We start from the raw sequence: 21,976 nt of genomic DNA on the forward strand, positions 1-21,976 counted from the left end.
CACTTGGGTCACACTGACACTGTAGCAACCCAGACACAGAATCTTGACAGAAGCCAGAGAAAGTAAGAGCACTGGCCTGGAGAAGGCACGGAGCACGACCCACCAGGGCAGGCTGCGCCCATGGCAGCACCACACTCATGGCCAGGGAGGAGCAGCCAAGGCGGGTGGTAGCCGGCAAGCTCCTGGAATGTTCTGACCAGACTGAGGGGAGAAGAAGCACGGCTGGAGGGTTAGCTGAGTCTTCCGGAGACCAGCAGGGAAGAGAAACCTCTAGATTTAACACAGTCACACAGTTTAGAAATCCAGAGCGTGAAACCCCTCTCTCCTCTACCATCTCCCCAGTTTCTGCTCCGCCAGCGCAGAGGGCTGTGTTCCCGGGCTTGTGTGTGTGCACCCCGTGCCGCCAGACCTCTGCTGGCGGACCACCATGTGCAGGTGCAGCTTGCGGGAGCGCTCCCCCACGGTCGGCCTGCTCTGGCTCCGTCCCCCCGCGCTGTGCCGGGTTTGAGCAGTATGGGGGGCCTCCTCTGCTGGACTTCCGTGGACTCCCGCAGTCGTGTCTGGGCCGTCGTAGATGGCCGGTGCGACACTTCATGAGCTGCTTGCTCGGTTTCCGCAGTGTCAGAAACGCTCTTTGGTTTGCCTCCTTCAAGGGTTAGATCCAGTTCCACACCTACTTACTCTTCCTCTGGGATAGTCTTCCTCCACGTGTCTTGTTACCAGCCCTTCATTTCATGCTTCAACAGTGAAGGTTTTCCTCGGTACTTGGGTTTTGTTTGACAACAGGAGTGATACTTAATTTCTGTTTTATGGTTTTGATTTTGTTTTAATTTTTGTTAACACACATGCACAAAAGTCTGCAAACCAGCGAGTCCCCGCAGAGTGAGCACACACGCCTAGTCCATTACTTGGGCAAAAAATAGAACTTTACCTACACTCCAGAAGCTTCCCTTCCCTGCCCTTTCCTCCGCCAAAATAACCACTGTCCTCTCCTATCTAATTGACATTATTTTTGTTGGATTTTGAAGTTTACAAAAAATGCAGTTATGTGAAATGTATTCTTCTGTGTCTGGCTCCTCTGGCACAAACTCTTCACGTGTGAAGTTGGTTGTGTGCTCCGCTCTCGGCCATGTCTGTGCACGAGTCCAAGATGTAAGTACACCATCACTGTGTGACGTGTCCTTCTGCAGTCGGGGATCTTTTGTTTCCCGCCAGCTCTTGGCCGTTAACGATATTGGTGTGCGCGTGTGTGTGTATGCGCACAGATACGGTTTCTCTTGGGTGGGTGCCTGGGGAGTGGGGTTGCTGGGTCACAAGATGTCTTTACATTCATTTCATGTAATTCCAGTCTTCCACAACGAGCACACCCGTTTTCATTCCTACCAGTGCTGGGAGTTCAAGTTCCGCTGGGACCTTACTCACACTTGTGTTGTCCGTTTTTTCCCAGTTTTAGCCTTCTGGTGGATACGTGTTGATGTCCCACTGTGTTCTTAGTTTTCCTTTCCCGGACGACTAGTGAGATTGAGCTTGCTTTGTGTGTTTGTAGTCCGTTCAGGCATTGTTGGCTTGGGAATCACCTGTGGGTGTCTTTTACCTGCTTTTCTGGTGGACTCCTAGCACGCTGCTGTGAGCCCGTGGCCAGTTAGATGCATTACTTCCACTGTTCACCTCTTCATGCTCTTCATGGTGTCCTGAATAGCGATTCTTAATTCTAATATAATCCAATTTATTTATTTATTTTTTTGATTAAGAAATCTTTCTCTACCCTAGGTCAGGAAGATATTCTCTTACCTTCTAGAAGTTTTTATTGTACCTTTCTCACATCTCTAGATGTCTGGACTAGGTTTCGTGTTTCATGTAAGGATGGGACAGTTTGCATGTTTTCCCCATGTAGACATCAGTGGGCCCATAACCATGTTGAAGGTCCATCCCTCCTTCGTGGTGATGCAGGTTCAGTCCCACGTCCGCGTACGGTGGGTGCACGTGCTGTGTTCGTCAGTTTCCGTTCTAATAACCTCCCATTACTTTGGGGGTTGGATTAGGATTGCGTTCACTCTCCTTAGAACTTTGGTGAATATTGTGTATCCCTTTCTGTTTTTTCAGGTATGATTTAATTTTTTCAATAATATTTTATGATTTTTCTCTGTAGAGTTTCATACACATTTTGTTTGATTTACTTCTAGGTAGTTAGATCTTGTTGATGCTGTTTCAGTTGTTACCTCTTAAGATTTCATTTTCTGTTTACTGCCATATTAAAAAATAGTTGCAGTGAAGGCTTTTATTTCCAACTTGGTTTCCCATTAAAAATATTAAATGTGTACTTTGCATTTTAGTTACAGATCCTGGTCAGATGATGAGCACTGTCGTCTCAAGAATCTACCCTGTCTTGGGGTACCTGGGGTTCTCAGTCAGTTAAGCGACTGCCTCCTGATCTCGGCTCAGGTGGTGATCTCAGGGTGGTGAGATTGAGCCCTGGGTCAGGCTCCGCACTGGCCTGCTTAACATTCTCTCTCTCCTTCTGCCCCACCCCTCTAAAAAAAGAAGCCTACTTTGTTTGGCCAGTTGATAGTTTTTTAAATGAGAAACTTGGTGACTCGTAGCACAAGACTGTCTTTACTGCCGTCAGTCAGGTGCTGTGGGCGTCTCAGGGCCCCGGCAAAGCCATTTCCCATTTCTGTGAGGGAGGCAGATTGTGGGCTCCGGACATGTAGGTGCAGAGGTGCACGAAGCACTTTGGAAAGGAAAGCACAGTGACTCCTGTCCGTTTGGGCTGCTGCTGTGAGACCAGAGTGCAGGTTGACCCTCAACAGGTTGGTCTGGCCTTTTTTATTCCAATTCCATACATTCCCACGTGTGTACTGAGTGATGAGGTGGTCGCTTTGAAGATGCTTGGCCAAGTGCAGATCTTACTCCAGCCCTTTTTACTCATGGAATTGGACTTAGTAGTTGACCGTCCTGGCTGGTCCTGAATCACTCTTCTGGCCCTACCGCAACTCACAAGCTGTGCGTAGACAGGCTGTGAAATTCGGCTTCCTTCCTCTTCCTCTGGTGTTGAGATGGTGGTGTGTGTGCTAGTGGTTGAGGGGCCAGGAGCCAGCGTGACCTCCTCTTGGAGACAGCTGTCCCGATGATTAGATTTCGGAAGGGGGAAAGATCTGCAGCATCCAAGTCGGCTATTCTGTAACAGCGTTTCTGCTTGGATTTGAAAGAAATCAGAATAAAGGAGAGGTACGTGCATTGTCGTGACGTTAGTAAGAACAAGAATGATGGCGGTTGGCTTCAGTGAGCAATTCCCATGTGCCGGCTATGGGCCAGGCTCCAGAGGTACCAGGATGGTGTCTTGGGCAGGCAGACTGAGTCGTCCATGCAGAGGGCTCTGAGGGGAGAGGGTGCCTTTCAGCCAGAGACCCCAGTGGGCCGAGATGTATCTCCCTTTGGAAGAGCTTCCAAAGGCCACTCTGGGAGGTGCGTGGGGCCCGCTGCCTGGTTGTGTGCAGCTGGACTGGTTGAGCAGCAAGGTTCTGCCCGTGTGCCTGCCAGTATGTCTCATGTCTCCACTGCCTGCAGTCAGTTACTAGTTGTGCGTCTGGAGAGGAAACAAAGATGGTGAGTTTGCACACAGGCCAGATTACATCACAGCACTTCACGCGGCCCTGTGCACACGACTGTTCTCGTGGAGCGGGGCCCCAGGATGAAGCGTGAGCCCCTGAGCTGTGGGAAGACACGTGCGCTGAAGCCTGCCTGAGGCCTATTGTCGCAGTGACAGGCAGATGGGAAGATGGGGTGTGCTGCCGTGTATTATAGGTACTTAAAATAGTCTGGGAAGAATTAATTCGTTTAAATTCTAGTCATTATGGTGCCATTTCCTACCATCATGTCATACTTATTTTGAAAGGAAATTGAAGAAAGATTAGCTTACCTGTGGTGGATCATTGTTTAAGAGAAATCTGATGACCAAAGCTCACTCCAGGCATTCTTCTGTAGTTTAAAGTGCTCTTCATGTAAGTTATATGATTGTCTTTTAGGGGGAATATGTGTCCAATATGGCTGTTCTTGAGAGCATTGTTTTGTAAGGACAGTTAATCATCAGTTAAGCATCAAAGCTCTGAGAGATGCTGAAGGACACACAGGAGTGGAGAGCGCACCTCCGAGCGTCCTTCAGGCCTGCGTTTCCACATGCCCCCACCATGGCTCTTTGAGGACACCTTCCTGTCCAACCCAGAACCTCGGGGCTCCACACACACCGCCCCGTCCCTTCTTGGAGCTCGGTAGAACCCACCTAGAGCGTGGGAGGGAAGGGTTGAGGTAGAACGGGCAGGGGCCGTGGGTTATTTGTCCTTTGATTACTTTGCTGGTTGAAAGACTTGCCTGTGCTCTCTGTTCACTGCCTTGATGGTCGTTTTGGTCGATCATTTCGTTTAGTCTGTCCTTTTTTCCCCAAAGTAGTTGGTGCCATGTCAGGAGGTTTTACCACATTTAAATTAAAACAGTAAAGAAAAACACTTTGATAAGCAAGATTTGACCAGTCTTTATTTTGGAAGTGTTGTAGTTAATGGGAAGTGCGACCAGAGATCTAATTACAGGGATGAAAATGAGGTCACTTGCAGTGCACGTGAGCAGGCCCAGGAAGCGTCCACAGCCGGGCTGTGTCCGGCCCAGGAAGCCAGACTGGAGGAGGAGACCGAAGCTCCTGGGCGGTCAGCCATGAGTGCTGACCTGTGGTGGAGTTGGACCCAACAGCAGCACGTGGTGAAAGGCCATTGGGTGGGAAATGGCTAAGGTCATAAGAGGTCAGAAATTAATCAGACCAGAAATGAAACTATTTTATGTAAATTATTACTGTGGAATTATCTTGTTAAAGTAAATCAGTTACTTATGCATTTATGTTTTGTTTGCCGGGAGCATTGTTGCCTGCATCTTTTTTCACATAGAATGTAGACTCACGAACTCCAATCCAGTGTTGAACTAGCTCCCTGGTGGGTCCGTCCCCCAGCCTCGCGGAAATCTTACTACCTCCGTCTCCTCACGTCTGGCCTGGCTGCTCTGTCATAAGACTTTATTTTTGAGCACCAAGTCTTGATAGACCACCTCTGAGATTCCGAGACTCTTCTCAGATCACCGAGGAGCCGCGGCCCCGTACCCTCTTGCCGATACGTGGGCTGTGTTCTCCGTGAGCAGCTGGGGGTGCCGGGGAGCTCTCCGTGCAGACTCCCTGCAGCCGTGGCGGTTCCGGCTTCAGCCGTAAACAGCCCTCATCCAGAGGGAGAACCTGTTGAGTATATTCTGCAGTAAGACAATTCACTAATTACTAGAATTTTAGCTCTCTTAGTTTAGGGCAACCTTTGCGTCATTACGTGGCATGCTTGTTTTTAGCAGCTAATATGTGTAATTACATTTAAAATAAGTGGCTCCGAGTGCTTTAACAGCATTTTGATATTAGTGTTGTGACCTAGCAGTTGTCTTCTGGTGGCTGAATAATTAATTTGTGTCTAAGAGCTTTTACATTTGATAGTTGCCTAACACGGGGTTTCCTTGTGGAAGGCTTGCTGGCTTCCAGTGACCCTGAGCTGCCATCTGGTACAAATTCAGAGTGCTTCTGTCATCTGCTACTAATTGCTGTCACCTGCACGTTGCCATCCCCCAGAGCTGAGCGTGTGTAAGCAGGACGCATATGGCCTTTCGGAGTGGGGTCCTCCACGCACGCACACATGGACCCCTGGAAGGGGAGCACAGCGTGGGCTGTGGGGTTGCTCAGTACAACCATGGGGAAGTTCATTGGTATTTTCGTGCACAAGGTATGAATGATGGTGACCGTTTGGGGAGGGTAATTAATTCACTAAATCCTAGCATTGTGTCTGTTTTATGATTTGTTTTAATGGTTCTAGCACTTAGTAGCCTGTTCAGGCTGGTAAGATTGTTTCCACGACATTTTACAGAAGACTTCTTTAAATCCTCTCTTGTGAGCGGATAAACTTTTAGTCAGGGCACTAGCCTCTAGCACCATATTATATTAATGTATTTTACTTGTAATTTAGAGAACAAGAAGAATGCCCTGATTTGAAGGCTAAACTGTCCCCCGTGGCACTGGCACAGCTGATAATCGCGAACTAGAAAGATGTGTATATCAAATAGTTTACAAAATGAAGCCAGCTGTGTTTCCCTACAGACTGTGGCTTCCTGACATGCATCATTAAACCTTATTAGCTACTTCCTTTTACAAAGATTCTTGTAGTCTTGAACATTGCATATTAACATTTTCTGCCCCTCCAACTGGAAATTATTTGCTTTATTGTAGAGTGTCAACTTGCTCTAGTTTCTGATGCGTTCTAATTGGTACTTTAGAGTGTAATCATCGTGAGATACCACGCCATGCATTTCTTTATTTGGAAATTAATACAGACCTTTTCACTTTATCTGTCAATCTGGGCAACTTTTCACGCAATTCCTAACTCCTGGGATTGCTTACAAGCCATTAAGTATGAAATGGCTCATAAAATGTCTTTGAAGACATAAAGTAACACAAAAATTTTAGATGTTTAAAATAGTGTTCCATTTTGCCAAGATACCACTAATAAAGCTCCGACACAGACACTTTTCATAATGGAGGAGGTAAAGTAAGGCAAGATGGAAAGTTTCTTCAAGCACCTCAAGTCGTTTAAAATTTTCAGCAAATCTGCTACATTCCATTTTTCTTGAAAAACGAGAATGTAAATCATGAGAACCGTGGACTGACTGAACGTGAGATGTTAGACCCACTGGCCACTCTCCATCGGTGTGTGTCTCTCTGCCATTCTTTGTCGGCCTTACTGCTGATGCTGACTGTGGGGGTGCATAGAACATGTTCACGAAGGTGTCGTCCGAGGTGTTTGAGACACTAGTCCTCAGTGTGTCATGGGTGTCCCATGTGCTTGGTGCCGGTGCAGTCAGGGGGCATGCGTCTCATTGCCAGGGAGCTTCGCGAGTTCACGGAACAGTGATCCTGGCTTGGATTCCAATAAATATCTTAGGCAGAGATCTTGTCAAGTCGGCTAATGACTCTTGATTTAAAAGCACTATTGAGTGGTTTATGTCATGATAGGTGCTGGATATTTGGAGATTGGGGTAGAGACCTTAAATAGTCCATAAATTCCTGCATATTTACACAATAATCTAAGAAACACTGAGGGGAGACAGTGACGCGTGACCGGACGCCATTGCAGCCTTTGTATGACGTGGCAGCTGGCGGCGTGGCGCGGGGCCCGGTGGGGCTGCCTGCAGAGGCTCACATGTGGGACCGTGCTGAACGAAACTCTGCCGCTGGAGCAACTGAGCGTCTCTTCCTGCTCTGTCCTCGCTCCCCACCCCGGAATGTGTGACTTAGAACTCCAGCTTCATAGGCTGCATTTAGTGTTCGACTGAAGTCCCCAGGAGAAGCAGATTTTCTGGAATCTGAACTCTGTCGACTAAAGCTGGTGAACTGCCCTGCACGGACCTGACATACGTTGTTTGTTGGTAGCCCAAAGAAGAGTTTAAATGGAACATTTTGAAGTTGATCACTGAGCAAGTTTCTGACTCTATTTTGGAGACTCCTGCGTATCCTGACCTCTTACGAAAGAGGATCTCGGGTTGGAAATTAAGGTTTCATTGTAAATTAATGACCTCATTTACTAATAAAAATTGAACCGTTTCCTTAACCAAAATTTTATAAGGGAACAAATCAGGCGGAAAGGTGGTACCCTTTGGCCCCATTACATACAATTTCTTTAACAAAAAAAAAAAAAGAAACAAAAAACAGTTCTCACAGCGCAGTGCTAGGCAGGCTCCAGGGCCAGGGGCTGCTCTGGTCATCCTCCCATCGGCCCTGTGCTTCCTGTGGATTGGCAGCCCTTGCTGTGGACTGTGCTGGGGAAGGGGTGCTCTGACCTGTACCCTCCCCCAAACCCAGCCTTTTCTTATCCCCTGTGGTCCAGCAGCCCTAAGCCACTCACCAGAATAATTCCTTCAACACCTCATTTTCTGGATGTCAGAAGGCGCTCACATAATTATTTTCTAGCTCTTTAAAAAGAGTTGAGAGGGTTTCCTGAAGGAAGCTGTCACTGTGCTCGGCAGTTTCAGGATGCAGTAGCGGTGGAAGTCCTGGCTGTATGTTCAGTAATTTCCTTAACGAGTAGTCATAGAGCCCAGATTTTAGTACTCGTATTGTTAACACCCTTAGCAGCACAATACTGTTTTCTAGCCAATAGTATTTTACAAATTATAACTAAGTGAATAAGAATGTGTTTTAAGGGCATTTCTGAAACACACACACATAAGATATTTAAAGTAAAGGACTTGACACAGACTTCTTCCCAGAGGAAGACTGTGCTTGGCAGTCTGGTGTCCTCCATGCAGACCTGTGAAGAGACGAGTGTGTGAGAGGCCAGCCCCAGCACCCCCCCACCGCCCCCAGCAGTGCTGCAGGAAGCACGGTCTCCCCTTCAGTTCTTGAGATGCCTAATAAAAGCCTTTCTGTAAAAGTATCAGTACATTTAGAGTTATTATTAGAAAAATCTGATTTTCGTGTTGCTAGGGAACAAAGAAATCTCAAGAGCGTTGGGTGTACTGTGGGCCAAGCCCCTGGGCGAGAGGCCGCTCTTGTACCTGTGACCTGGGCTTGGTCCCTCCTCCCGGGTCCCTCCTCCCGGGTCCCTCCAGGCTTTGTAGTTTAAACACAATGACAACATTGCTAGACCCCAAACTCGTGGGTATTGTGTTTGTAGATAGTAAGGATTTGAGAGTAGGTTAATGCTATTTGTAGAGTATCTGTTAAATATAAAATGACTAATTTTAATGACATTGACATCCAAATGCCTGACCTGGAATTCCACTTATGTGAATGATGTTGAATGTTAAGGTTTCTGGTGTCATTGGAAAGCTTAGGTTATTGAAGTATTTTAAATTGGTGAGTGGTCTTGGCAAAACCATTTAAAATTGATAGCTTCTACACTGTTAGGACAAAAATAAGGTAAATATATGCAGGATCTTGAAACCATCAATGTAAACTGTTACCGTTTTATCGATTTAGTTTATAATAGATCTAAATCTTCAGAAGCCTTAGTACCCTAGTACTGTGCTGATTACCTGCGGTGTCCCGTATGTATTCTGGATGTCTGATCTCTAAACACGATTCCTTCTAGGAGAGTACGTTTCTGTTCAGGAAATTCCCCTCTTGTAAGTCCATCAATTCTGTCTTGAATTCTGCATGGCAAAAATAGATGTTTAGGGTAACCCTTTTTGGCCAAAAAAAAAAAATACGTCTATGTACATAACATGTATGCAATATACTGAATTGGTTGAATTAGAGATCAAAGTTCTGCATTCAAAAAAAAAGCAGGCTTTAAGGATTCAGAAAAAATAAGCATCAAACGTGATTGCCCTCTGCTGGTTCAACTACAACATGGCACCCCTTTGCTTTTGCTGGCTGTCCCTGGCAAGAATCTTAGCCCAAAAACAGCAGCAAGATATTAACACGAAACCTGCCAGGAGGCACACAGGTTATATTCAGTAAAGGGCTGGCATGTACACTTTAGTCTACTCATGTCCCTGATTTTCAAATAAATTATTTGGACTATTGTGAAATAAGATTAGGAGTACTCTACACTAGAAAATTACGGGGTTATCTTAATATTCAGTGCTGGATTTTAATGTAACTTGTGTACATAGAGTACACATTAAGCTTCCAAATAGCTTCCAGGCTGTTTTGCATGCTTGCACATACTCATTTTTGTTTTAAATATGGCATTGATGTGTTACAAGTTGTATACAAGAGTATTTGAAATATTTTATAATGTTAAAAATTAAACTTACCACTTATTTTTAAGCCACTGTATTGCTTTAAATTTGATGACTTCTGGTATATTGGTTATACTTTAATAAAGGTTCTAATGTGACAGGAAGCAGTCAGACAGTAGCCGACATGACCAGATTGTCCTTCAGGACCATACAGCGAGCCTGCGTTTTGCAAAAACAAATCTGAGATGTGTGCGTGTGTGTGTACAGATGTTCATGGACAGTCTTCTATTTTCTGACATTTCTGTCAGTTATAAAAAATATCCTGTTGAGTGGATATGTGTCATGTTGGAAATGCTAAAGCCAGTATTGAAATTTCTCCAATGATCAGGGTCAGCAGTTTGACAAAACAGCTTCATTCTGTTCACTCGAGCCCCTTCAGACTCAGCAGGTAACATGTTTGCAGATTTCAGGAACATTTCACCTTTAACAACATGTTTGCTGTAGGCCAGCTGACACGTGGTCTGGCAGTGTAGACCAGCCCTAGTTTGTGTAAACCAGGCTCACTAAGGGCTTACCTTGAATCTCCTGTCTCCTCTCTAGTTTCGCCCATTGATATGCAAAGTGGTTTTACTTCTTGCTGAATAGCTGATCCTCGCATTAGTACTTTTTTGTTCATGTAAAAAATATAACGACCCCATTTTCTTTTTAAATGTTCAACATTCAAGGAAAACCATCTTATGTACAGGAAGCACGGGAAGAAACCTTGATTGCTGAATATAGAAGAGTCAGGCAAAATTTGTTGGTAGGTAAAAATGCAGGATATGAAATATTCTCTAACAACAGACTTTAAAATGTATTGTGTAAATATACATTTCGAATTTTAAAAATTAAGGTGATATATTGTAACATTAAGAATTGTCGCACTGATACTTATTTAGGGAGCTTTTAAAAGCACAGATTATTGAGCCAATAGACTAAAACGGCTCAGAGAAACGCTGCTTATTTCGCAGATCACTGAGGCGATAAGCGGGAATAGCTCAGACACGTCTGCAGTGCGCGGCCAGCCTGTGTGCGCAGCAGACACTTAAGACTTAGTAGTTCATGTCCAGAGATGAGTAAATAAATAGACTTGAGAAAAAGAAGAGAGGCTATTACATAGCATCACTTTTTAAAAACTAATACTTCTAATTTAAACTCCAAAATGGGAAAAGTTATTGCTGTAAGATGTAGGGTTTGATTTAGTATATGAGTTTCAGTTATTTGAAATATATAAGTACAAATGAAGGTCTACAGATTACTTAAGATTCTACTAAAAGTGGAAAATATAGGGCTGATTTGTTTCAGAGATACTTAAAAGGAATGTGCTTTTTATAGGAATTTCAATTAGGTTAAAGTGTCGCCCTGTCTCAGTTTTCTAGTTAGGATCCAAAGTCTGAATGATGAGGAACTGGTGGGCCGGTCCAAGAGTAGTTCAGCCCCTAAAAGATAAACAGCGTGAACAACGTTATTTTTTCCCCTGAGTGGTCTTTCATGTAGAACGCCGTACTTCTGCCTGTGTGGAGTTGTCTTGAGTAAATTAGCTGTTAGGCTTTTAGATTGGAGGCTCTTCTGTGTTTCAAAATGTGATCCATGTACAGGGATAATATAGGACAAATTAAAAGAATGCTTAGCTTTTTGCAGAGTTGAGATTTGCTTTTTGACCTTTCACATCTTAACTGTTTTGCTATTCTAAAATACTCTGTGTAACAGGTAAGTTAAATGTGAGTTTTAAAAGAATGGTTAAACGCATTTTGATCTTCACGTCATACTAATTCAGGGATAATACCATATGGTCAGCACTTAGTGGGTGCTGAGGCCGGTTGCTTTGTCCCTTACTAAGTGTGTATAGCATGAGACCTTTGTTCCAGTTTGGGGCGTACATTGACTTCTTAGGGATTGGGTTTTAACTCTGGGATGGATGGGACGGCGCTGCATCTCGGAGATAAGGCGGGCTCTCATTTGTCCATTTACAAGAACCTGACTGATCTTTTCTTGATTAAGCAGGAGAATACCGTATTTACCCTTTATTGTTGGTGTAAACCATTATTTTACTGAGAACCATTAGCTATTTAAAACTTGGTACATAAATTAAAGAGGAGCTAAATGGATTTGTGATCGTTGCCATTAGTAGCATTTTAGATTATACAGGCAATTATTGTGTTCATTATCCTAGAACAGCCCCTTTGCAGAGCCATTGTGGTGTCTTAGACATTATGCACAAATTTTCCCTTGGAGATTAAAATTTCCAGTAGCGTATTTAATTTTGTTATCACAGTTGTTTCAAATAAAACAAATATTATGACAAGTAGAAGAAAATTTGCTTTACTAATATAGAAATTACAATAAATGTTGAAAATTGCTTGCTAGTGTACTTAATTTACCTTTTCTTACACAGTCATAATTACTTCGAGTGATTAATAATATATTTTATGGGTGGAAAGGTTTTACAATCATAGGAAAAGGTATTTGGTCTGTTCAGGTGTTTCAAGACATTTTTTAAAGAAAGAAGAGATTCAGATCAAAGGTGAAGCTACTGTCTTCTTTATAAAACCTGTAAGTTTACAAGTTAGCTAGTTTTCATACTGAATATTGTTTTTAAGAGTCCAGATTGCATTTTAAGCAAGTTGAGGAAACTTTTCAAGCGTGTTTTAGAGAAATGAATATAAAAATATTAACTATTAACTAAAAGTGGACTTTGTTAGAATTGACAAAAAAAAAAAAATAGGTCATGCTGTATGCTATAGCTTGGCTGTAATGATTTTCCAGGAAGAATAATCATAGTTCAACAAGGGCTACCTGGAAGAATGCAAGGAACAACCTGTTATTGAAAAGTTGTATCTTAACTCTGTAAACTTAAAAAGTTTGAAGTGCTGAAGCTTCCCTTTGGACCCGGGGGGTGGGGGGTGGTGGTGGAGGGGACTGCGCCTCCTGGGCTTCCATCAGGCCGTTGAGCACATGCGTCTCGGGCAGTCAGAAAGGTATGAATACTTTGAGTTATCTGCATAGCAGTATGCAGTGGGCTGCTTTTCATTTCGATCCTATATGTGGCATTTTTTCAAAGGAAACTTTGTATTCGTTTCTGACTGTTTTTGTCCCAGCTTTTACAGTCCTTCACTGCTGGGACGCAGGGAGAGTGTGAGGTGGTGGTTATGCATTTTGCAAGACAGTGATTCTTTATTTTATTACAGAAAAAAGACCAACTCTGCAAGGCCAGATTAAATCATTCCTTTCACTTTTTAATGGGATTTGGATGAATGGAGTAAAATATGCACTTTGCATTCATTGATAGCATCTTTAGGTTGAGGTAATTGAGTCTTTTTTCCGTGACTGAATGAATAATGACTTCATCTGACCCTCAGCGAGGCCTGACACTCAGGCCTCCTTTGTCACAGCAGAAGGGGTCTGGGCTGTGAAACATGCTTTACTTCCTCAGCTTAATTTTTCTTCATTCTAAGCCAAAAACCTCTTTTTCTCAATAATTCAAGCATAAACTGTAGTAGTTGAAGTAGCGGAAATTGCAAGATATTTGTCCTCGTTGTGCTGCTGTTTCAATGCGGTTGGTAAATCCGGTGCAAGGCTCTTCAGCTGCCCGATTCTCAAGGGAAGAGCAGCCCTTACCGGGCCACCCTGCCGGAAGTTTCCAGAAGCCCGCAAGGGTTCCTGGGCAGCCTGCCTGTCCTCTGGGGAGGGGGCGCGCTCTGCCGGTGGAGGGCCTGCGGGTGGAGGGCCGGCGGTGACCCCTGGCCCGAAGGTGCCCGCTTGTGCAGAATGGGCAGGCACCTGTGGCCACGTGCAAACTTTTGCGTGTGTGGAGGACACAGCCTCAGTTGGGAGGCTGTACGGAGCGTCACCAGACCACACCGCGTTCCACAGGTGGGGCCCTTTCTTCCCGCGGGCGGCGTGGGGCAGGGCCGCAGGGGGGGCGGTGCCTGCGGGGCTTGCGTAGAGCCTGTGCGGGGTGGGACCTGCGGGGCGGGATCTGAGGTGGGGCCTGTGGGTGGAGCCTGGTGGGACCTATGAGGGTGGAGCTTGTGGGGCGGAGCATAAGGGGGTGGAGCCGGGGGCGGGGCGTGTCACGGGATTGGCGCGGACCTTGCGGTGTCCTGGTGGGTGAGGGGGCAGAACCCACGCTCTAGACCAACGCCAGGGGTTACTTGTTCCTAAAGGCCACCAAGTGACGTCCGGCAGGAGCTGGGCTAGACAGCAAAGCTTTGTGTTTTGTAATCTTATCACTGGTGTTCATCTTCTTTTTCCTCCTAGACTGGCTGTTTCTTGCAGCCGGACTCTCCGTGGGCTCATTTTTCAGCAACTTACACTGCAGCAGAAAGCTCAGTAGACATTTCCATTTATTTAATGAGTGGATTTCGTCGTAGCTACACTTCACTGGACTTTGTCTGACAAAGTTTGGTGTTTTTTTCTAACTACAATGTTCAGATGTTCTCATGCAAGTCTGTGGCAGAGGTGAATCACAGCCGGATGTAAACTAAAGACTTAGACGTGGGGAAAGCTACACTTGTTTTGGCCAAAATTAGAGATTTTCAAAAGTACTAAAAAATAAACCAAGTTACTAATTAATTAGCTTAGTAATTCTCAAACGTTTTAGTTTGAGAATTACAGTATCTCGTTTATTTTATCAAAGTTATGGCGGTCACTTTCTTTTTACGTTACTCTCTTTCACAATTTGAGATTCGCAAGGAGCTCAGATGGTGGCGAGCTGACAGAGCTGGAAGGACTCAGTCCCCTGTCCAGGTCGCGTGCGTGAGGAGTGGGCAGTCGCCGGGGCGACCGTGGGTTCTCCAGGGCTGTCAGGGAGCCCACCTGGTTAGCTTGGGGGCGAGGAAAGCAAGGGTAGGCAGGGGAAGGCCAAGGCCACAGAGGTGGGAAGTGCGGACTCAGATCTCGGTGTTGCATAACGCGAAGAACGAGAATGGGAAACATGCGCGGGGACGTACTTTGTACCGGGAGCTGTGCTTCGTCTCTAACGAAGGGAGGCACTTCTCTAACCCCGTTTCACGGATAAGAAAAGGAGTACGCTGTTTGCCCAAGGTTCAGATTAGCCTACATTTCGATTCCCGAGGAAATGTCATTGCTGTGTGTGACCCCACCTCTCCCCCTGTGTGGTTCTGAAGCATTTTTGCAAAGCCCAAGATCCCACCCCAGTGTCCACCCACATGCTGTACCGCCCTGTGGTCCTTCAACCAGGTGACTTAGCAGGGGAGGGCAGCCTACAGACCGCTGGAGCTTGAGATCAAAATTGTGTGCGCTTATGACTTGAGGAACACACACTGCTTCTTACCGTTTCCAAGATCCCACACAGAATGCACCCGACAATGAGTTCATTGCTGTGGACATAGCTTCTCCTCACGTTTTCCTCAGCTAGGACACGATCCACAGAATGAATTTGGAGTTGTGTACCTTACTGGGAAAACCTGAAGTGTAGGATTTGTGCACATTAAAACAGTATTCAGTCAAAGTAACTACCTTGTCTGTTGCTTTTCTGCTTAATTCAGAGAAGGTTTTTTCAGAGGCGCTCCTGGCAGTTTGGGATGACAGACACTGTCCTATTCCTGGGAGCCTCTATCTGAACATAAAATCCTTACTCGGGATGCACTTAAGCATCAGTCAGCTGGCGTAGCACGTGCAGAGGGACACACACATCCATTCTCCACAGACTGAGCAAGTCTCTGGTGTCCTTTGCGCCCCCACCCCCTCTCCTGGTCTGCTCCAATCTGCCGTCATAGCATTTTCATCTTGAAAAAGGATCTGGATGTTTTTTGGTTGGATACCCTGGTCTCCTGTTGTCTCAGTAAATCCTTCCTGGGAATGCTCTGGGGATCATGATTGCCTTTCAGAAATTCTGCTTAAATCTCTAAGATGCTTTTCAGGAGAAGAGTAAAGTTAATACCATTTTGTATTTCACTATAGTTAAGGTCAATGCAAGAGGAAATTTAAGGATGTCATTCATCGCTATCATGTATTCAAATTTGTAGTATTAGGCACATTATGGTTATGCTCTAATTGTGTGTTTTCTTTTCAGGTTGGTCTGTTGGACCTTGAACTCAATCACCTGACCAAAGCACTGTTTGTGGCGTTAGTTGCGCTCTCGGTTGTTATGGTAACCTTACAAGGATTTGTAGGCCCGTGGTATCGCAACCTGTTTCGGTTCCTCCTTCTCTTCTCCTACATCATTCCCATCAGGTAGGTGTAAGAATTACGATAAAACAAATAACTGGTTTCACCGAATATGAGTTTATTGAAATTTATCTTTGTCAGCGTGGAAGAAGTTATCCACACAAAGCTAAGGAGGAAGGAGCCCGGAGCTCTGATGAATCTCAAGGAATGCTTCTATAGAAAATAACATTTTGGGGGACAAAGTCAGTTTTGTTAGAATAATCTAGAAATCTGTTCCTTTTCGTTATATGAATGTTTTGATTATATAATATTTAAGAATTGGGAGATATTTCTTGATAAAACACACAGTTTTGTTTACTGCCAACAGACTTTATTTCCAGTACCATTAGATCCATATGCGTCGCTGAATTACATTTCAGAAACCATCTAATATATCTGCCAAGTGAGATAAAATACTGAGTAAGACAGTTTTTAATACGAACAGTTTTCAAAATGATAACCCATCTAACTTGAAATTAGGATATAAATAGTTAATATTAGATGTCTGTTGAGTTCAATTTACTAATTTTGCAGTACAGATATATATAAGTCCATTCTAAAATATTTCCACAAAGGATATTTTTAAAAATGCTTCATATTTTTACATGAGTGAGCAATTAACAGCCTAATAAAATAAAGCATGTACAAAGTGTGAAGCTAGAAAAGCATCTTCTGTAACACAGAACGGAGTGAAACAGGATAGAGCGCTCCTGCGCAAGGATGTAAACATTCTGAAGAGAAAGGTGTCTTTACAGACCAGCTTCCCCCCAAAGTTTGTCTAGGGGTGATGTCTCTTTCACTTGCCATATCCATAAGGTGGAGCCGTAGCGGGCCCCCAGGGTGCCGTGCCCACGACAGCATCCTGCGTACCTGCTCGCGCATGTGCAGCCCCCACTCACTGCTTGGGCTGGGGAGCTTGTCTCCACTCCTCCGAGAACACGCAGCGTTGTGCATTTGTGGCTGTTCCTGCTGGAACTGGAACGCCTGCTCCCGTAGACACTCTTCTCTTGACCACCTCAGCGTCATGCCTGACGTGGCCAGCCTGCCGTGCCAGCCCTGTGGGTCTCCCTCCACCACCACACCACACACTTGGCCCTTCTCAGCCGTGGGTGCTGCCTGAAGCCTCTCCTAACCTGTGCTCAGTGCTCACTGCCAGCCAGCCACTCGGGATCACGTCAGCCTGTTGTAATTCTGCTGACATCTCCACTGGTCACTGATAGTTGTCTTGCTGGTTGTCTCATGCTCTGTGTTCATCACGCTCCGTGAAGTTAGGGGCCTCGTTTGGCTCCGTGCTTAAAGAGCATGGCATGCCCTGGGGCTCCTCACACCCTTACTGAACAGACCTATTACAGAGGTCCTGCCCTGCTCCGAGGAGCTCCGAGTGTGCAGATGATCTGTTGAACTGTCATGCGGCGTCATCGTTATCATGTAGACGCATGCTGAGTGCTAGCAGCGGGCTCTGGTGACGGATCTTTGTCCCCAGAAGCTCACCGAGTAAGTGGAAACGGGCAGAGTATAGCTATTGATCAGTCATCCCAGAACTGACCCCTTCAGATGGGAAGGTCCTGCAGGGAGTTCCTGGTCTGTACGCACTCAGCCCAAATGCCTCGTCACTCACTGTCCCCCCACAGCCCTGATCTGCACCAGGTACATCGCCCAGTGTCCCACGGGGATGTGGGTGCGGTCAGATGTGTGCATGGAACCCAGCAGAGAGTTCCTCGGCTCAGTTTACCACCACTCCAGCAGCCCCAGCCTGGTGCACAGCACACACCTCGTCCTCAGTGCAAGGGTGTGGAAAGAATGGCTGCAAGGGAAAGTCGGTTTGCAAATGTCGTAAGTCTGCGCTGCTAGTATTCTCACTGTTTTACAGTAAATAGAACACGGAGTTCACTCCCAGACATGGCACACGAGTGGGTATGTTTCCCAAAAGTACCATAGGAAGCCTCCTTCCCTTACCCTCTATATCCACTCGGCCACCCATTTCTGTGGATTTTACCTGCTGATCTAGCTTGACTTTGTTGCTCCCTAGATCAAGGACCTTGATGTCATTTCTGCTTTGAACAATTGTCACAGCTTTCCCCAGGAGCTGCCTGACTCGAATCTGGGGCCTGCAAGGATACCGTCTACAATTCCCCACGAGAAAGAAGGCCACATGCCTAGCACACCATGCATAGCCCACTATGCACCAGCAGCACTTAGTGCTGGAAGGTGTGAGCTCAGGGGCCCCACTGCCCAATAGGAACCCCACTGCCCCGTGTGAACCAACGCCACTCCCCAGTAGGAGCCCCCCCTGCCCCGTGTGAACCAACCCCACAGCCAGGTGTGAACCCCACTGCCCCGTGGGAGCCCCTCCTTGCCTGCTCAGGCTGAGTCCACAGTGACTGGCATTGCATGTGTTAGCTTATTACCGCACTCCTCTGCTCTCTTCCTCCAACTGCCAACCAGAGTCTCCTGCTCCCATAATCACCATCGTGCAATTAGTAATTCCCATGGTGTTTTGTTTTGTTCTGGTTTTTTGCTTTCATTAATCTTGTTTCTCTTCATTGATGTTGCTTTGGTCAGTTCTAAGGTGTTTTCATGATGTTCCTTTCAAGACTGTCATACAAAGCAGAAGGCTTAGAGGGGACTTACCTCCTGTTTTCTGGAGCACTTCTGTGTTTAACTGGTGGAGACCATTGAACACTATTCAAATTTTTATTATATTTTTTAATGAAATATTTCATTCCTATGGACTTTCCAATTTCTTTAGCATAATCATAGTATAAAGAGACTTGACATTTCTCCTTTTATCAAATTAACAGGAAAAATGAACTATACTTATGAAATATAATACATTATAAGCATTTTTAAGCCAGTACTAATTTTCATTGTTTTTTTTTTGTATTTCAGTTATATATATATATTTACAGTAAAAAATTAGATAATACCTAATAAGAAGAGAAAGAACTATGTATTATCTGTAATTTTACTATTGGTAAAAACTGTAAAGCTTTTCAGATATATGTACATATACAGACTTACAAGTGTGAATGCATATTTATATATATGTAAATATACCAGCATTTACATACAGACTTTTTTTATTTAGCCTATATAGCCTTTTTAAAAGTTTATTTACAAACTGAGGAATGTACTAAGTTTCAGCAAGTCAGTCTTGTTCTGGTTTCCAGTCAAAGCTTTATAGTTACATGTTCAGTCAAGCGTGGAGAGACTTACTAAACAGAATTATACCTGCACCTCTGTTTAGCTCCAAAATGTCTCATGCCTACTTCAACATGATACTTTGCCTCGTTTTTCACAGTTTAAGAATGCAGTTAGACAGATTTAGCAGAAGGAATGAAAACTGTAAAATGTGAAAAGTATAGGATGCTGATTTAGGGAATTCATGTTTGCATTCGATTCAACCAAGTTTGTTTTCCTTTGCAAAGCTTCCATAAAATATGAATAATATGTTTTAGTATTTGCCAAATGTGCTTTCCAATTTAATAAAGGATAGATTAGAAAGAATTTATGGAACATAAGAACTAGGAAGATCGGTAGGAGAAGAAAGGGAAGAAGAAAGGGAGGAGTAAACAGAAGGGGGAATGAACCACGAGAGACTATGGACTCTGGGAAACAAACTGAGGGCTTCAGAGGGGAGGGGGGTGGGGGACTGGGATAGGCGGTGATGAGTAGTAAGGAGGGCACGTATTGCATGGTGCACTGGGTGTTACACACAACTAATGAATCATGGAACTTTACATCAAAAACTAGGGATGTACTGTATGGTGACTAACATAATAAAAAATTATTATTAAAAAAAAATTCTTTTTTTTTGCAAAGTGCATAGTTTTGGAAAGTTAAGTGCTTTTTCCTCTGTTGACGTAACACACGTTTGTAATGGAAGCACAGTTGACACACAGCGTTTACATCAGTTTCGGGCATCCAGCATAGTGATTGGACAACCCTCCATACCTTAGCAAGTGCTCCCTGCAGGAAGTCTGTGGACTGTCGGTGACCGTGTCGAGTTAGTACGGTATTACCGACTGCGCTCCCGGTGCTGTACATTTCGTCCCCGTGACTCCCTTATTTTTTAACTGGAGGTTTGTACCTGTTAATCCCCTTCACCTGTGTCACCCTTCCCCAGACCCCTTTCCCTGTAGTAACCGCCCATTTGTTCTCTGTGTCTCTGAGCCTGTTTCTGGTTGGTTTGGTTGGTTGGTTACAAGGCTTTTCAAATTTAACAAACTTAGGCTGTTCCATAGAAATTTTTCTTTACAGAATAAAATATTTTTGAGTCACCTGATATAATTTACTTTGTCTTTCAAGGAAAATATTACAGGGTTTAACTCATGTAATTGAAATGGATATATGTTCCCTCCAGTGTTTGTGTCGTTCGTAACAAAACAAACCGTCAGAGTTCTTCTTGGCGCATTTAGAGCCCCGTCAGGCCAGGTACTTGTGGTTGCTTGTTGGTTCAGTAGCTCCTCTCCCCACACGCTTCCAAGTGCTGTGTCATGTTCTAGCTGACGGTCCGGAAAACTGTCCTGTCAGTGCTGGGTCAGAGGGACTTTACTCTCACGGGGGCACGCCTGGGCGATGGAGGTAGAATGGTGCTGACAGTGAGGACTCTGTCCCTTCTGAGAAACACGTGGGCCCATCTTGTCTAAAGTACTGCAGTTGGTGGGGGCCATGTGGCTTGGGCGGCAGGGCCCCCATTCTCCCACCTCACTGTGTGAAGGACTGAGTACTGTGCTCTGCTCAGATCACTGCTCGTTCTGAACAGTAAGAGTGGAGTATCAAAAATGTCAGGTAACATGGGTTTAGAACCTAGAAATGAAGTCTCTTAACATCTCAGTAGGGCCTCCTTTTCCATTTAGCGTGCTTGGGGAATGCCGGGGGAAAAGAGTGTTTCCAACCTAGGAAACCAGTCAGTGGTGGTAGAAATTTGCAGCCTATCCAGATTGCAAAAGATGCTGATATTAGAAAATTCAGGGTTTGGAAAGCATGCACAGGGAAGAAGGCCAAGGGTGTGGCTGGACAGCTTTTTGCTGAAGAGGTTAGGTATGTGACTCATGGACCCCTTTACCCATCTCGGCCAGAGCCTGGAGTGGATGGGGTTATCCAGGAGAGATCTGTGCAGGAGCCTCTTGTCAAGTGGTATGGACCCTGTGACATCCACAGGAGACACACAGTTCTTGAGAATCTTGTATCAGGAGAAGCACTGGCAGCTCGGGCCGCAAGGAGCAGAGACAGGATAAGGTGAGAGCAGCCTGTTGGACTCCCCTGGTCCTGCGGGCAGGAAATGGGCTGATGGAGCTGCCCAGCTGCACACTGTGCTGCCCTTCAGGAACAAGGAAGAATCACAGAGGCCGCAGGCCCGGGTGGTGTGCAGGTGTGGACCCGCAGGCCCAGAAGACTATCCCCAGCTCTCCTAACCTGGAAGAGTCTGCCCTGCTGGGTAGTTCATAGTTCCTCATATGGTATGGGTGTTCTCTTCAGGTCTGTATTTTACTGATAGTCTTTCTTAGTCACTAGCTTAAATTGTTACTCTTGGTGAAATTATGAAAAAATGTTAATTTTGCATAGTCGGATTTTTAAGTCTTTTTTGCTGTGGATTATCACTCTCCGTGTGTTGTTTAGGAAGCTGTTCTGTCCTGCGGACGATGGAGCTATCCTCCTGCATTAGCTTCTAAAAGCATAACAGGGTTGTCTTTGACCGGTGGAAGTGATGGGGTTTTTTAATAGTGTGAAACGGGATTTTCACATATCATTGTTTTCTACACCAATTGTCTCAGCATCCCTCGTAAGAAAGACTGCTTCCCAGTGACCTGCGGCTCCTCTGTCATACACGAGGACTCAGACACGCACAGGCTGCTTTGGGTCTCTTGTGCTGTTCCCTTGGGGGGGTTGTCTTCTGAGCAAAGAACAAACTGCTGGAACTCACACATCTTTGTCCTGAGTTAATGGTTTCTACAACAGGGCCTTCCTCCTCGTGCTCGTCAAGAGTGCCCTCGTTTTCGCTGTCCCTTTGCAT

The 21,976-nt window shown here is 45.2% G+C and overlaps 1 protein-coding gene across 14 annotated transcripts in view; it reads left to right on the plus strand.

The window, feature by feature from the left end:
* The window catches only part of ATP9B (ATPase phospholipid transporting 9B (putative)), a 246,726-nt gene that overhangs the window by 139,299 nt on the left and 85,451 nt on the right, over nucleotides 1-21,976 (plus strand). For all 14 annotated transcript variants that reach the window (XM_034642307.1, XM_034642309.1, XM_034642302.1 and 11 more), the window contains one exon: nucleotides 15,827-15,987. In XM_034642307.1, coding sequence (XP_034498198.1) covers nucleotides 15,827-15,987 — 161 coding nt within the window. The remainder of the gene's footprint in view (nucleotides 1-15,826; nucleotides 15,988-21,976) is intronic.

The sequence above is a fragment of the Ailuropoda melanoleuca genome, chromosome 14 (assembly GCF_002007445.2).
Source record: "Ailuropoda melanoleuca isolate Jingjing chromosome 14, ASM200744v2, whole genome shotgun sequence".
NCBI classification, from domain to species: domain Eukaryota; kingdom Metazoa; phylum Chordata; class Mammalia; order Carnivora; family Ursidae; genus Ailuropoda; species Ailuropoda melanoleuca.